Here is a 14,295-nt window from a genome sequence, read left to right as displayed (position 1 = left end):
AGTTTATTCAAATTTAAGTGCACACAAAATTGGAGGGTATAAATTTGAAATGAGGTCTAGTTAAAGGACATATTATTAAGTCGTTAATTAAATAAGCAATATTATTTACTATATATAACATATATTTTTCTGAATTGGTAATCACGTACAACACACGTATCAAAGGACCAGTATATATATATTGTTAAAGAATGACAAAAGTCCCACATCGGTTATTTATGAGATGGGTGAACTCCTCGTAAGGCTTGGACAATTCTCCTCCTTTTGAGCTAGCTTTTGGGTTGTGAATAGGCCTAAGACCTAGTTTCACACACACATATATATATATTATGCATTTTCTAAAGAAGTGATTTTGTAGTTGTTGAGAGAGTTCGAAGCTTTGCAGAATTTTAGGTATAACTATTTTGTTGAAGTAAATAGTTGTATCCTCCACAACCTCGGTTGCTTGTTATTACTTTAATAGTATTTATTGTTCTTATATACATTGAATACAAATTTTAGCACTTTATAAGGACAAGAGTAATAATTGTGTTTTTATGTTTTCCAAAATGTAGATTCATGGTTTCAGGTGGGACTTGTTCTCACGACTACTGTCAATTGTGCTTATGCACTAGGATATGCTGGCACAATCATGGTTCCTCTGGGTTGGATTGGTGGTGTTACTGGTATGGTTTTATCTACAATCATATCATTATATGCCAGTACTCTTATGGCCAAGATCCATCAATATGGAGAAAAAAGGCATATCAGATATAGAGATCTTGCAGGATTTATGTATGGTAAGAAAACAGATTGACGAGTCCACGAGTCGTAGTCACTTTTAACATCTCAAGATTTGGAGTTGTTGTAGTTCAAACTTTTATTGGTTGATGCAGGATACAGAGCTTATGCCATTGTTTGGGGATTACAGTATGCAAATCTTTTCTTGATAAATATTGGATTCATCATTTTGGGTGGACAAGCCTTAAAGGTAGGGTAATGAAACGCTCCACCCGTGTTGTTCCTTTGGTGACTCAAACTCACAACCTTCGATAATGAGTTAATAAGCATAAAGTAGTGTTAGCCTTTTTAATTAATGTGAAAGCAAACTTCATATAAATGAATCTGAAACATTTTTTTATGAATGACAGGCTTTCTATCTTCTCTTTAGGGAGGATCATGAGATGAAGCTTCCATACTTCATCATAATCGCTGGATTAGCGTGCGTGTTTTTCGCTGTTTCTGTGCCCCATTTGTCAGCTCTAGGTGTTTGGATGGCAGTTTCCACATTCCTCAGTATAGTGTATTTCTCAATAGCCTTTGCTTTGTGTCTTAAAGATGGTATGCATAATTGATTTAACCGAGCGTGACCTTCTCTTCTAAAAACTCAACTTGTTATAGATAAGAGTATATTGTATTTACTTAATTAATTATATAAGTATGTATCCCTCTCTCGACGTGAAATTGCAGGTATTAATGCTCCTCCTAGGGACTATAGCATTCCAGGATCCTCCTCTAGTATAACTTTTACAACTATTGGTGCAGCTGCAAGTCTTGTTTTTGTATACAACACAGGAATGATCCCAGAGATCCAGGTATTTACGCTGTAGATTTATTCGTGAACTTTTATGGAGCTACGATTTACTGATAAATTTATGCGATGGATAGGACTTACTAAAATGATCAAAGGAAATTTGAACTATGACCTCTTGTGTTGTTGTCCAATGCAATGAAGATTTTCCAGCTCTTATATCTACACTTATTTGTTGATCAATTTCATATGATGATGGTCCTCGCATTAATATTGTTATATTCAATTATATGACAGGCTACTGTTAGAGCACCGGTTGTTGACAACATGTTGAAAGCCCTATATTTTCAGTTTACTATAGGAGTTGTGCCAGTGCATGCTGTTACTTACATGGGGTATTGGGCGTATGGATCTAAATCATCGTCTTATTTGCTCTACAATGTCAGCGGCCCTGTTTGGCTGAGGGGATTAGCCAACATTGCTGCTTTCATCCAATCCATCATTACGTTGCACGTAAGGAACTCACAAATTTCGCCTTTTATGAACCGAAATAGTAGTTCATGAGATTAATAAATGACACCAACTCGATCAGATAAGAAGGAAATATCGCAGACACCTGTTTGCTTATGACATACCCCGAGTAGTGTACCCTCCATTTGCCCCAAGAAGTGTGCCCATTCCTTATCGAAAAAATTAAGCACTTATCTTTCTTGACGTATAGTTGATACATATGTCTAATATTTTGGTGTTGTTGTTCATATCAGATATTTGCAAGTCCAACATACGAGTATTTGGATACTAAATATAGAATAAGTGGAAGTGTACTGGCTTTTCGCAACCTGTCATTCAGAACAGTAGTTAGAGGTGGTTATCTAGCGATCACCATTTTTCTATCTGCTCTGTTACCTTTTCTTGGAGATTTCATGAGCTTCACCGGCGCTATCAGTACAATTCCACTCACATTTATTCTTCCAAATCACATGTACATGAGGAAGCAAATTTCGTCTTTACAAAAAAGCTGGCACTGGTTCAACATTGTCTTTTTTAGTTGCCTAGCTGTTGCTGCATTAGTTGCTGCTGTAAGACTTATTGCCATGGACTCGAAAACTTACCATGCGTTCGCAGATTTATAACTCATTTGATGTTTACCTGGATGAGAATGTGTATCATGTTACGTTGTTAGTTGTATTCAAACATTGTAGCTTCTCTGTTAGAATAAGATATTTATGACTTTCCCCTCTTTAAACAGGTAAATATTTGATCATGTAGTTGGATGAATCATGAATGATTTGCAGATTGGTAGTGTGATATGTGAAAGGAATTTTGAGAACATTATATCTAGACTTTTGGACCAAACTGCAGTTCGAATTTTAGCATATATAGGCCACTAAGGTATTCCCCCAAGGCCAAACCGTTGAGTATCAACTACTCCCTTCGTCCGGTATTGTTTGTCATGTTACGTTTTTCGAAAGTTAATTTATTTCAAAATTAAATTAGATCACATTGATTCGATATTTTAAACCAAAAAATTGAATATTCTAAAACTAAATGAAAAGTAACATAAATTGCAATTTCTTGCGTATTAATATGGTAAAAAAATACATCTTAAAATGTTAGTCAAAGTTTTTATAGTTTGACTCTAAAAATAGAAATCATGACAAATAATACCGGACGAAAGGAGTAAAATGTTTTGTACCATCATGGCTTGTGATGCAGCTGTGGGAATGTTTCACTTTTGACTAGAGGTCTTGGTTTTGAATCTTGGGTATGGACAAAATCTTGTTGGAGCATCACCTCCAGAATGACCCTGTAATATGCAGTCCAAATTTAGTCGGAACTCTAATATAAATGCCGAACGCCGAATGAAAAACCAAAAAAAATAAATGAAAATGTTATGCACTTTCTGTTTCTATCAAGGATACAAACAAGTTCTACATCGTACATTTTTATTTAAGAGAAAAGGTTAAAATAAAAGTCCTTACGTATTAAAAATGGTTCAGAAATTTCCCAGTTTCGCCTATTCGATCAAATTTTTTCCCCTTCGACTTATTGGATCAAAACTTTCCCTTCCTTCAATTTATTGGGTCAAAAATATTCTTAACATATTAGAAATAGTTTAATAATGTCTTTCTTTCCCCTATTGAATCAAGAATGTCATCAATCTATTGAAAATGGTTCAAAAATCCTCTTATTAATGATTTCTCTGAATTAATTAATACTAAATATCTTCATTTAGGAGCACCACATAGAATATGATCGACAAATTCTTCAAAATTTGTGTATAGTGAACCAATCTTGCAACACAGTTTAAACTTAAAGAACAAGTTAAACAAGAAAGTTAAGAGGGGTGTATTAAAAAGTCCTTTACTCGGCTTTATATATAGATTATTAGACTCGACTACAAGTTAGTATTACAGTATAAATATAGAATATAAATTGACACGGGATATTTCATACTGGTTCGAAACACTGATGTGGTGGCTATTTCCAGTCTCCTTGAGTTTCAAGGTTTTCTTTAGAGTTTGAAGAGAACTGTGATTGTATAGTGTGTTTGATCTTAAATCCATTATGATATGCAAATCAAAGTTTCTATCTTGACACGACCTTTACTTGTATAACATACCGTCAATATCTTTCCTTCTACTTTTCTTTTTCAATTGTTCACTACAAAGCTTTTTATGAAAGATGAAAGAAGATTATAATATAAGTTCAAGTGAAGTTGCGCACTTTCAGTTGTTTCTCCGAGTCCTTATTTATCTATCCATTTGTTTAAAAAAATTATTTTCTTAAATTAAAATTCAAATTGTGATTACAAAAGATAAATAACAAATTATTAAAATTATTGAGATTAAGCGGGTCATAATCCAACTCGATTTTTGTCCCATTTGAGCCTAACTTATTTAGGTGGGTCATAACCCAGCCCATTTCTATTTTAACCATTTTGATATTTCTAATATCAACTCAACCCTCCCATTTAATAGCATAAGTACAAGTTAAAAAGGCTAAATTAAGGGAAAATTACATACAAACTATACTAAGTAATTAATTAATAAGGTGTAGTTTAATTTAGGCAGAATAATCTGGTGGACCCTCGTACTTGTATCGGATTGTATTATTGACTCTTCTACTTAGCTTTTTGTCATATGGACCCTTATACTCAACATAACACAATATATTAAATCCATCTGACCATTCATCATCCTTATTTGGCATTAATATAGATGAGTTGGCAAGAGAGTGTAGTCACACGCCTGCAAAGACAAGTGAACATAATATTTGAAATTTCAACTTTTACTTTTAAGTTATTAAAATTATTTTTTGTAAAAAATAAATTTAAAAAGGAAAAAAACTCCATCTTCTTCCCCACACTACCTCGATCTTCTTCCCCACACTACCTTTTTTCCAGCCAATCCAACCCCAACCTATTTTTCTTTCTTATCCACACCCTGTTGTCATTTATCTTCATTTTTTCTTTCACTTCTTTCTTCTTTCCCCCACCCATCCCTATTTTTTTCCTCTTCAATCATCATTTTCCCTTTTTTCTCTCCCATACCTGAATTTCTATCTTTCTGTCTTTCCTTGCTCCTTTTCAACTTCTTTGTTGTTTTTCTTTTTTTTTTGTTACCCTAAATAAAAAATGAAAGTGGGCAAAAATTTTTGAACATAATAAGCAAAANATTTTCATTAATGAGTTTAAAGTCTTCCGCATTATATTTTGTTATTGATGGTTGAAATGTTGGGAATTAGATTGCTTGGTTCGCTCACATAGTAGGATAAGTGTGGGTGCCAGTCGCGGCCCGTTTTGGGTCGTGACAATCCATTTGATAAAAAATTTTATTTTCTTAAATTAAAATTCAAATTGTGATTACAAAAGATAAATAACAAAATATTAAAATTATTGAGATTAAGCGAGTCATAACCCAACTCGATTTTTATCCCATTTGAGCCTAACTTATTTGGGTGGGTCATAACCCAGCCCAATTTCTATTTTAACCATTTTGATATTTCTAATATCAACTCAACCCTCCCGTTTAATAGCATAAGTACAAGTTAAAAAGGCTAAATTAAGGAAAATTACATACAAACTATACTAAGTAATTAATTAATAAGGTATAGTTTAATTTAGGCCGAATAGTCTGGTGGACCCTCGTACTTGTATCGGATTGTATTATGGACTCTTCTACTTAGCTTTTTGTCATCTGGACTCTTATACTCAACATAACACAATATATTAAATCCATCTGACCATTCATCATCCTTATTTGGCATTAATATAGATGAGTTGGCAAGAGAGTGTAGTCACACGCCTGCAAAGACAAGTGAACATAATATTTGAAATTTCAACTTTTACTTTTAAGTTATTAAAATTATTTTTTGTAAAAAATAAATTTAAAAAGGAAAAAAACTCCATCTTCTTCCCCACACTACCTCGATCTTCTTCCCCACACTACCTTTTTTCCAGCCAACCCAACTCCAACCTATTTTTCTTTCTTATCCACACCCTGTTGTTATTTATCTTCATTTTTCTTTCACTTCTTTCTTCTTTCCCCAACCCATCCCTATTTTTTTCCTCTTCAATCATCATTTTCCCTTTTTTCTCTCCCATACCTGAATTTCTATCTTTCTGTCTTTCCTTGCTCCTTTTCAACTTCTTTGTTGTTTTTCTTTTTTTTTTTGTTACCCTAAATAAAAAATGAAAGTGGGCAAAATTTTTTGAACATAATAAGCAAAGAAAAATCAGAAATTAGTGGAGTTATTGATATCTCTAATGAGTAACTTGACCTCTTTTGGTGTCAAAATTATTCTTGTATTTGTAAGCAATTTGGGTTGTGAAATAGTAGTTAGCATTGGATTATGAAAAGTTTGGTTAGATCTGGTTGTTAGGTGGCTTGGTTGTTGTTATTGTGGTTGTTAGATGACTTAGGTTGTTGTTACTTTGATCTCGCCGGTAAAAATGGCGATGACGACGGCAAAAATGGACGCCGCCATAAAAAATGTAGACGACGCAATGGCTCCATCGATTTCTCCGGCATCGACGAGATCCTTTACCTTGTTCCGACCAGTTTGTATTGCTATCCATGCAGGAAAATCGAAAATGCTATGTTGGGTTTTACAATTGGATTCTAATGGGTTTTACGACGCCGACTTGGTGGTGAAATAGTGAAAATAGGGAGGATTAGAAATGTCAATAATAAATTAAAATGATATTAGCGGGGAGTGAAGTAGTTTCATGACTTCATCAGATTGCTGGATTGTGAAAAAATCGAAGAAGAAAAAAATGGTGATATGGAGATGGTGGAGTTTTGACAGTGATGGTGGGTTAGGGAAGGTAGAGGAAAGGTGTACAAAAATAATAATTTTATTTTATTTGATAAAATAGATTTTTTTTAAAATTTATCTTTTATTTAATATTTTTACTAATAATTAAAAAATTATTATGAAGAAAATTATGACTTGGCATTAATATATATGAGATGGATATAACATGTCATCTATGTACGGGAGAGTGAGATACACACATAGTTAGAGAGATTTAAAAATCTCATTTTGCGAGATGACAAAAAACTAAGTAGAAGAGTCCATAATACAATCCGATATAAGTACGAGGATCCACAGACTATTCTCCGTTTAATTTATTTACTCTCAATGATAATAGTTTCATTTTTTTATTAATTAATGGGACCCACAACCTATTTGTATATCAACAATAAAAGACTTATTTATGATTTTATATATAATTTTATATTAAATCAATTTTATCTCTCCTATCCCCGTTACATCTCTTTCTCCTAAAATCACTCCTCCACTCTATTTTGAATTAAATCACTTTTTAATTTGTAAACTGAAAATGACTTAATTATAAATTAATTAAAACTATGAACGTTTCATTTCATTGTAGAACGTCTATATTATGGAACGTATTTCACACAAGGTAAAACGAAAGAATTAATGGCTTCTCTGTTATTCATGGTAGCATTTATCTTATTTCTGAATATTCCTCAATATTATTGTGCAGTTGAAAATTCAGCAGAAAGTTATTTTGAATCAGCAATAAAACTTGCTTTAAAAAAAACATATGAAGCTGAGTATGTTGGAGACTACTATTGTACCGACCAATTCTCAAGTGCACAGGGACTTGTTGAAGATGCAATGCGTCAACACAAACAAAAACACTACAACAATGTTTTTTCTTTAGCTCATGAAGCCCTAAACTTTGTTAGCAATTGTCATGAAAATCAAGATTTAGAAGATGTTATTAAAATAGCTATGCAACTTGTTATGATAGAGGCTGGATCCCCTATGCCTAGCCAATAAAGTAGGTCAATTTCAAGTTTATATTATTTCATGTTTTATTTACGTAAAAGATCAACCAAAAGTATATGCTGAAATGTAAACTTGATTTGTGTAAGCATCAGTCATGTTGATTTATATACAAACGATCAGACAGATGGACCTTACATTGTATGGTTCAACTCAATATCGATACTCGTATACATGTGAACCCATAGTGCATTTGGCTCTGTGCGGCGGATGAGAAGTGAGAATTTAGCCATTGGAAGCCAGCCTATAAGGAATGTCGTGGCAATCATCTGAGACAAATACAACCAGGGAAAGGATTTGCATAGAAATTTTCCTCCTGTTTAGGTGAATGCGCAACAGCTCTAACATTTGGTGCTCCTGTTCTGTTTACATGTAACAACCTAACTTGACTTGCAAATTCTTTCCAACTTAGCTTCTTGTTGTCCATTTCATCGATAAGTCTCACAAAATTTTGCCTGTCAAAACTAACTATTTAACACAAGAAGCATAAAAGAAAGCAAATGCTAGAAAAAATTAATCTACTTACTTATCAGGATTGATTGTTTTCCAAAAGCCTTGGAATAGGCGATGACCACGGACTGCTTTAGCCATATTCCCATCATACGTGTATAAGAAAACGTCAGCGTGAAGAGCTAAAATATAATCTAATGCAGCAAGCTGATTATGCCTTTGCATAAAAGGTTTCAACTCTTCTTCTGTTGCCAAATTGTAATGGTAATATACATTTGGATACCTTTCTTGAAGTGCCTTTAAACCATTTTTCCCAAAAGTATCTCCCGCGACTATGCAGATTTTAGTGTTTGATGGATATTCCATCGCCTCCAGAAAAATGGCAGCCTCTCGAGGTGTCATAGGACATAGCCCTAGAACCCTCCTTTCTGTCCCATTTATCCTTTTCTCTTTCCAATGCTTTGTTTTGTACCTCAATTTTCGAAGCTCCTCTGCTTCCTTTTCGGTAAGATTGTGATTGCAGCCTGTGAAAGCCAGCATATCTTTCTCATATCTGTCATAAATATATGTATTTGTAACTGGGACATGTGTGTCAATTGTTCCAGTTTATTCAAATTTAAGTGCACACAAAATTGGAGGGNCTTTTCGGTAAGATTGTGATTGCAGCCTGTGAAAGCCAGCATATCTTTCTCATATCTGTCATAAGTATATGTCTTTGTAACTTAATTTCTAAAACGACAACTAATAGTACTATACTATACTACGTAAGAATTATAGTTTTCGGCTTATGTATTTAAGTACCTTAAATGCAGAGCTATATATGGTTCACCATTTTCCTTGAGTCTGTTTACTAACTTTGTTCCAAGTTGTTCAATTTTCTCCGTAAAACGAATGGCTTCATACATGGCATGGCATCGGAGTTTTTGGATTGAATCTGGGATGCCATTGTTTGCTAGCCGCGAATCAGTGTGAGTGAATTCTAGTACTCTCTGTCTCTTCAATATCTTCAAAATATCTCTACTATAGTAACTGGCCTGCACTAAATTAACATGATCAGCCAAAGTAGAAACTCACCATCAATTTGAAGCAAATCCTCAGACTCTTCAAAAATGTTGACTGGTACGTGTCAATTTTTGGAGAACCTGACACGCAACATTTTTGGAGACCGGGGAAAATATATGTGAAGAAGCTGAAAAGCATGCCTTTGACCAAGAAACAGGTGCTTTGACAAAAGGTTTAATATTTGCAACACTTGGAGGAAGAGACTCCAATACTTCAATATCATCTTCCAAAGATTTTCTGAAATGTTGCCAGTCAAAGATATCTTTGAATTCACTGTAAAACAGAATTAATTATTAAATTGATGACATTATAAGATGAATTTTAGTAATTTTTTTTTCAACTTTATTTCAAATAATTAAATACCAGGAGAATGAATATGTATATTTATTTGCACCTAGGATCTGTCCAAAAGGATTTGTGATCTAACATAGGAAGAACCAAGCTTGCATTCATTAGTTTTGCTACTGCTACCATATCGCTTATCTGCATCAAAATTATGATAATTAATTATTCATTTTCACATATACCAATCGACTCGGAAAAAAAATAATCAAAAATTACATAGTACTATTGGTTTAATATTAGAACACTATGAAACAAAAAGAACTGGTAATTAATTAATAAAGTAGCTAGTCTTACCCCGCTTCTCATTTGGTTAAGTCCTCCATTTGCATGAACTAAAATATAACCATTGCTCATACTTTTGTCTTCTGAGAAAAAAAAAAGTTTAAACTTAATGACAAAATTAATACTTATTGCTTCGATTATCAAGTGTTAATTAAGTATACATACTTGTCTTTATACTTGATCGATCGATACATTTATAAAACTTATCACTTCCAAGGTTTGCCCAAATTTCACTATTCTGGGAAGACAAGACATTAATACCTATGATGTTAAAATCCTGAATCCACGTCTGACTCGTGAATTAATAGAGAAATAAAAAAAAAGAATAATGAACCTGTGCATGCATGACATGACGTGGAAGTTGTAAGAAATCATGATGGGAAGTGATGGTGGCATTAACTCTAAGAAATAAATGTATGAGAATAATCTTCACAAACATGGTGGAAATCATAAGTAAGATTAATGCACCAAAAATCCAACGGCTTAGATATCTTCCTGGTCTCATTAACGCATTAACCGACGACGATATTTTTCGATGCTTGTGATGTCCTATATTAACTTTCCCGTTACCATTTTCCTCCGCGTATTCGACAGAATCTATCGGTCTTCGACAAGTCGTGATGGTGCCTGTTGCCAATGGGGAATTGCTCATTTTTTTCTAAAATGTGTCAAAAAAATGAAAAAAATGTTAGGGGAAAAAATGGTGATTAGTGGAAGAGAGACATGGTAATGGAGAGGAGAATAATAAGCCTTGAAGGGACGTTAAGGGCTTCATCCTCATTCCCATGTTTAGTTAACAATTAGTCATCCCATTTTCCACTTTTGTGAAGTAATGGCTCCGATTTATGAGGCAAAGCACCCAATGTACAAATTATAATAACCGATATATACAATTAATGTTGAGTAGTGGATAAGTAGTTTCCTCTATTTGTTTATTAGGCAATATTTTTGGGAAATTAAACGTGTTTATTTCTTCTTCAGAAGAAAAAGTGTTGTAGTAGTAAGACAACCTAATTTAAGGACACCTAAACAATAACATTCCTAAATTTGTGTGTTAAGATTCGGATCATTTTTTATTTGTGAATAAGATTGTACCAAGTGATTTTTAATTGTTATTAGGTGTTAAGGTCAATTTTTTTGTGTGAAAATGATTTTGGATATGAATTGAGGTTACTAACTAGAATCCCTAGCACCAAGTTAAGTTGAAAGTTTTATTACTGATCGAACTTCAATAAAGATAAACACCATGTACATGTCAAATAACTCTCCTTTCAAATTTGTATTAGATCTATTTAGTAACAAACAACTGATTTGAAAGCTAATTTATTTAAACATATTTACTAGTACAAACATAAAACATAAAATTAAGAAAATAATTAAAATAATTTGTTTGTCTTTAAATAGCCTTATCCCATGGTATTATATCTATGTATTATTAATACTTCCAAATGGAAGTAATACATCGTATAATATTATATCATATAGGATGTATAACTAATTTATACACAGGTCCAAATTCCTACCAAACATAGAGCTTAATAATACCATACATAATGCATGGATTATTTATTCTAATGCGGTCTACCAAAAGACTTTGAATCATCTTTCCAATGCCGCCAAGTTTGCTTCATTTCAAACCCAAAGTAAAAAGATATGTTTGTTTTAGTGAATCCTTCTTTTTGTAAGGCACCTCAACCGTTTTTAGAGGGGTAGTTTGATCTTTCCCACTCCTACTAAGCATAAGTCACGTTTTTCTTTACCTAATTAAGGTTCTAATCAATGTTAAATATTTTTTTCACATTCTTTTTAACACTTAGAAGAATTAGAGCAAGATTCAAAAAGGAGAAAAAGTTATGGTTCAAGCATTTTAAGTTTTTATCGATTTTCCCCAAGAACCAAGTAGAAAAAGTTATGGTTCAAGCGTTTTAAGTTTCCATCGATTTTCCCCAAGAACCTTTATTCTTCCAAGAATGAAAGGTTATTCATAGTGTTGGATTAGTTCATCCTCACGCTTACATCTCAATTCAATTAGAAATCACCACATCTAAAGGACCCATTCATAGTTCTTAATATTGAATTCAAGTCCTTAACAATTGAGGTTTTGATTCCTTTGATTTTGTGAATCTTATAATATTGTTCATGCTTAGTAGCACATGAACCCTATGATTCAGTATAGTTACGTTTTTCAAAGGAATTGTATGAAAATTTCTGAAATATTTATTTTGGGTTAGAAAGATAAGTAGAGTTTAAAACAATTTCCCAATTTCAAATCAATTTGAGGTCCTATTTTGACTTGAGTTTGTCCGGGATGTTGGGGAGAGGCATGGGGCGGCGTGCTGTGAAAGCGTAAGGCTGGCCTTCAGAGCCTGGGGCGACGCGCCAACAATGTGCTTAGGCCTAATCTGAAGTTGAAGGCTTAATGCCCTGTGCTAGCAATACGCCAAGGATCGTTGGATCAATTTTTTCTTTGTTTCATCCGAAAGTATTCCTTTAAGTTGTAGCCACATTTCCCCTCTCTGTATTAGATCCTACAGGCTCCATTTACCTTTGAAAGTTCCTGCATAACCTAATCACTTGTCTTAGTGCACATTCAAAATTAAAGTGAGTTTAAGAAAAGTTTAAAAACATTGTTTTGGAAAGAGTTTTAAAAGGGATGTTTCCAAAAGCACTATTTTCACATTGAGAAAATAACTAAAATTCATGATTAATATGTCAGTCGAGTATGTCATCAATATTTAAGCAATATGACTTCTCAATGATTAGATCATGATAAATGTTTGTTTTAAACTATTTTGCTTTCGAAAAAGTACAATAGAGTTTGAATAGAGTTTAAACGGATTTTTGAGTAAAGTTAAAAGGGAACAAACTAGTCCCAAACGTATCATTTTGTTACATTGAGAAAAGAGGAACTTTGATTCCTAAATGAGCTTATTCAGAGATATTTCAGAGCAGTTACTTCTTTTAAAAGAATAATTTGAGTAATTATCTCACACCAGAAAAAGAATTTATTCGTTTGAGCATGAGCGTATATATTATTGGGAGTAAAGTTATCAAAATGGACTTGACCCATTAAGTCGGCCCAACCCAATCCTTGAATTAGTGAGGTTGGACCTAATTTTTGACTCATTTAGTATGAGGTTTTTTAACCCAACCTCATTTGACCTTCTAGCCTTGTAGGGCCAACCCATGGGCTATGATGTTAAATGAAGTCTAATATACATACAAAATGAAGTCTAACTCCTTTTGCAGAACTTTTACATTTTAGAGCCATTAGCCCACTAAAATCAAGTCTACTTTTGTTTTTATGCCTAACTTTCCATTTCCCTTTAATTTGTTTTCTTGTTTATGATTTTTTTTGCTATGATGAATCTTACGATGTTGTATCTTGACTATTATGTAATTTTTGTAAGTTCACTTAATTGTGTAATTCATAATGAATTTGGTATGTATTGATGTCGTGTTTACCAGATATCAACGTTCGATAATAAAACACCAATCTTGTTCATTTTTTGGTTGAAGGGTCAACCCGTCTCAACCTATGGCCCGCTTAGAGTTGGGTTGGACTACTATTTTATAGACCCTTTGATTAAAAGGGCCAAACCTTCCTAACCCATTTAACTCTCTAGACTTTTAGGGTTGCGTTGGGTCAACCCATTTGACAGCTCTAATTAGGAGTAGTAGTGGACACCAATATGAGGATGAGTTCAAACAACTCAAAATCCTCATAAACCATGTCTTGCCAACATGGATAAAGGATCATACTATTTAGATGAATCTTTATTGCTTACTAGTGGATCCACTTAGTTGAAATGTCCTATATCCCGAAACGGTATAGGACAGTTCTAGCAACGTGGACGAGACGTTGTATCATCCTGCAACTCATAGTGATGGTTGTCGGTTAGAGAATCTCCCAATAGAGTTACGGTATATATTTTATATATATCTTAATATCTTGAGTTCAGAGATGAGTAAGTACTTTTGTAAAGTTTTAATGTTTCACTTATTTATTTCTTTACATTAAGGGTGTGTTTGGTATGAAGTTTTCCTGGAAAACAAGTAGATTTTTGACTTATTTTCTCATGTTTGGTTGGTGAGTAGAAAATATTTTTCTAAAATGATTTTTAGTGTTTGATTTATGAATGAAAAATGTTTATGAGAGACATCTTTTATTTTTACTAGAGTAGAAAATAATTTATGAAATTGAAAAAATTTTTTAAAAACAATTTTTATTTGTGTGGTGGTGGGGGTGGGGTAAAAAAATAAAAATTTAAACTTTATAGTATTTTTAGAAAATAAAATTAATTTTTTTAGGGGTTGGGGGTGGG

The 14,295-nt window shown here is 33.1% G+C and overlaps 2 protein-coding genes across 3 annotated transcripts; one reads left to right on the top strand and one right to left on the bottom strand.

The window, feature by feature from the left end:
- Window positions 1-527: 527 nt before the first annotated feature.
- On the top strand, window positions 528-2,776 carry LOC107012463 (proline transporter 2-like). Its single transcript, XM_015212316.2, has 6 exons — window positions 528-779; window positions 876-970; window positions 1,131-1,320; window positions 1,450-1,574; window positions 1,808-2,023; window positions 2,275-2,776. The coding sequence occupies exons 1-6, from the start codon at window positions 632-634 to the stop codon at window positions 2,641-2,643; spliced, it is 1,143 nt and encodes a 380-aa protein (XP_015067802.1). The 5' UTR covers window positions 528-631; the 3' UTR covers window positions 2,644-2,776.
- A 5,059-nt stretch (window positions 2,777-7,835) lies between these two features.
- Window positions 7,836-10,816, bottom strand: LOC107013538 (O-fucosyltransferase 19-like). 2 transcript variants are annotated; one of them, XM_027915461.1, is made up of 8 exons: window positions 10,305-10,816; window positions 10,136-10,208; window positions 9,983-10,050; window positions 9,738-9,826; window positions 9,484-9,616; window positions 9,083-9,315; window positions 8,358-8,834; window positions 7,836-8,286 (listed from the first exon to the last, which is right to left on the bottom strand). In XM_027915461.1, the coding sequence occupies exons 1-8, from the start codon at window positions 10,620-10,622 to the stop codon at window positions 8,097-8,099; spliced, it is 1,581 nt and encodes a 526-aa protein (XP_027771262.1). In that variant the 5' UTR covers window positions 10,623-10,816; the 3' UTR covers window positions 7,836-8,096. The 2 variants fall into 2 exon arrangements, with proteins under 2 accessions (XP_027771262.1, XP_027771261.1); XM_027915460.1 differs by having other exon boundaries at window positions 9,983-10,053; window positions 10,305-10,815.
- Between the last annotated feature and the right edge of the window lie 3,479 nt (window positions 10,817-14,295).

Source organism: Solanum pennellii, chromosome 3 (genome assembly GCF_001406875.1).
Source record: "Solanum pennellii chromosome 3, SPENNV200".
In the NCBI taxonomy this organism is placed as follows: domain Eukaryota; kingdom Viridiplantae; phylum Streptophyta; class Magnoliopsida; order Solanales; family Solanaceae; genus Solanum; species Solanum pennellii.
Note: the sequence above shows the minus strand (reverse complement) of the source record. Positions and strands in the feature narration are given on the sequence as shown.

Bases quoted from the DNA above. Each gene is read 5' to 3' on its own strand.
- LOC107012463 (XM_015212316.2), top strand. From the start codon at position 632: ATGGTTCCTCTGGGTTGGATTGGTGGTGTTACTGGTATGGTTTTATCT. The intron at 971-1,130 runs GTAGGGTAATGA...TATGAATGACAG, and splicing joins TGGGTGGACAAGCCTTAAAG to GCTTTCTATCTTCTCTTTAG. The intron at 1,575-1,807 runs GTATTTACGCTG...ATTATATGACAG, and splicing joins GAATGATCCCAGAGATCCAG to GCTACTGTTAGAGCACCGGT.
- LOC107013538 (XM_027915460.1), bottom strand. From the start codon at position 10,622: ATGAGCAATTCCCCATTGGCAACAGGCACCATCACGACTTGTCGAAGA. The intron at 10,209-10,304 runs GTTCATTATTCT...TTGTCTTCCCAG, and splicing joins GTCATGTCATGCATGCACAG to AATAGTGAAATTTGGGCAAA. The intron at 8,835-9,082 runs GTACTTAAATAC...TATTTATGACAG, and splicing joins TATATAGCTCTGCATTTAAG to ATATGAGAAAGATATGCTGG.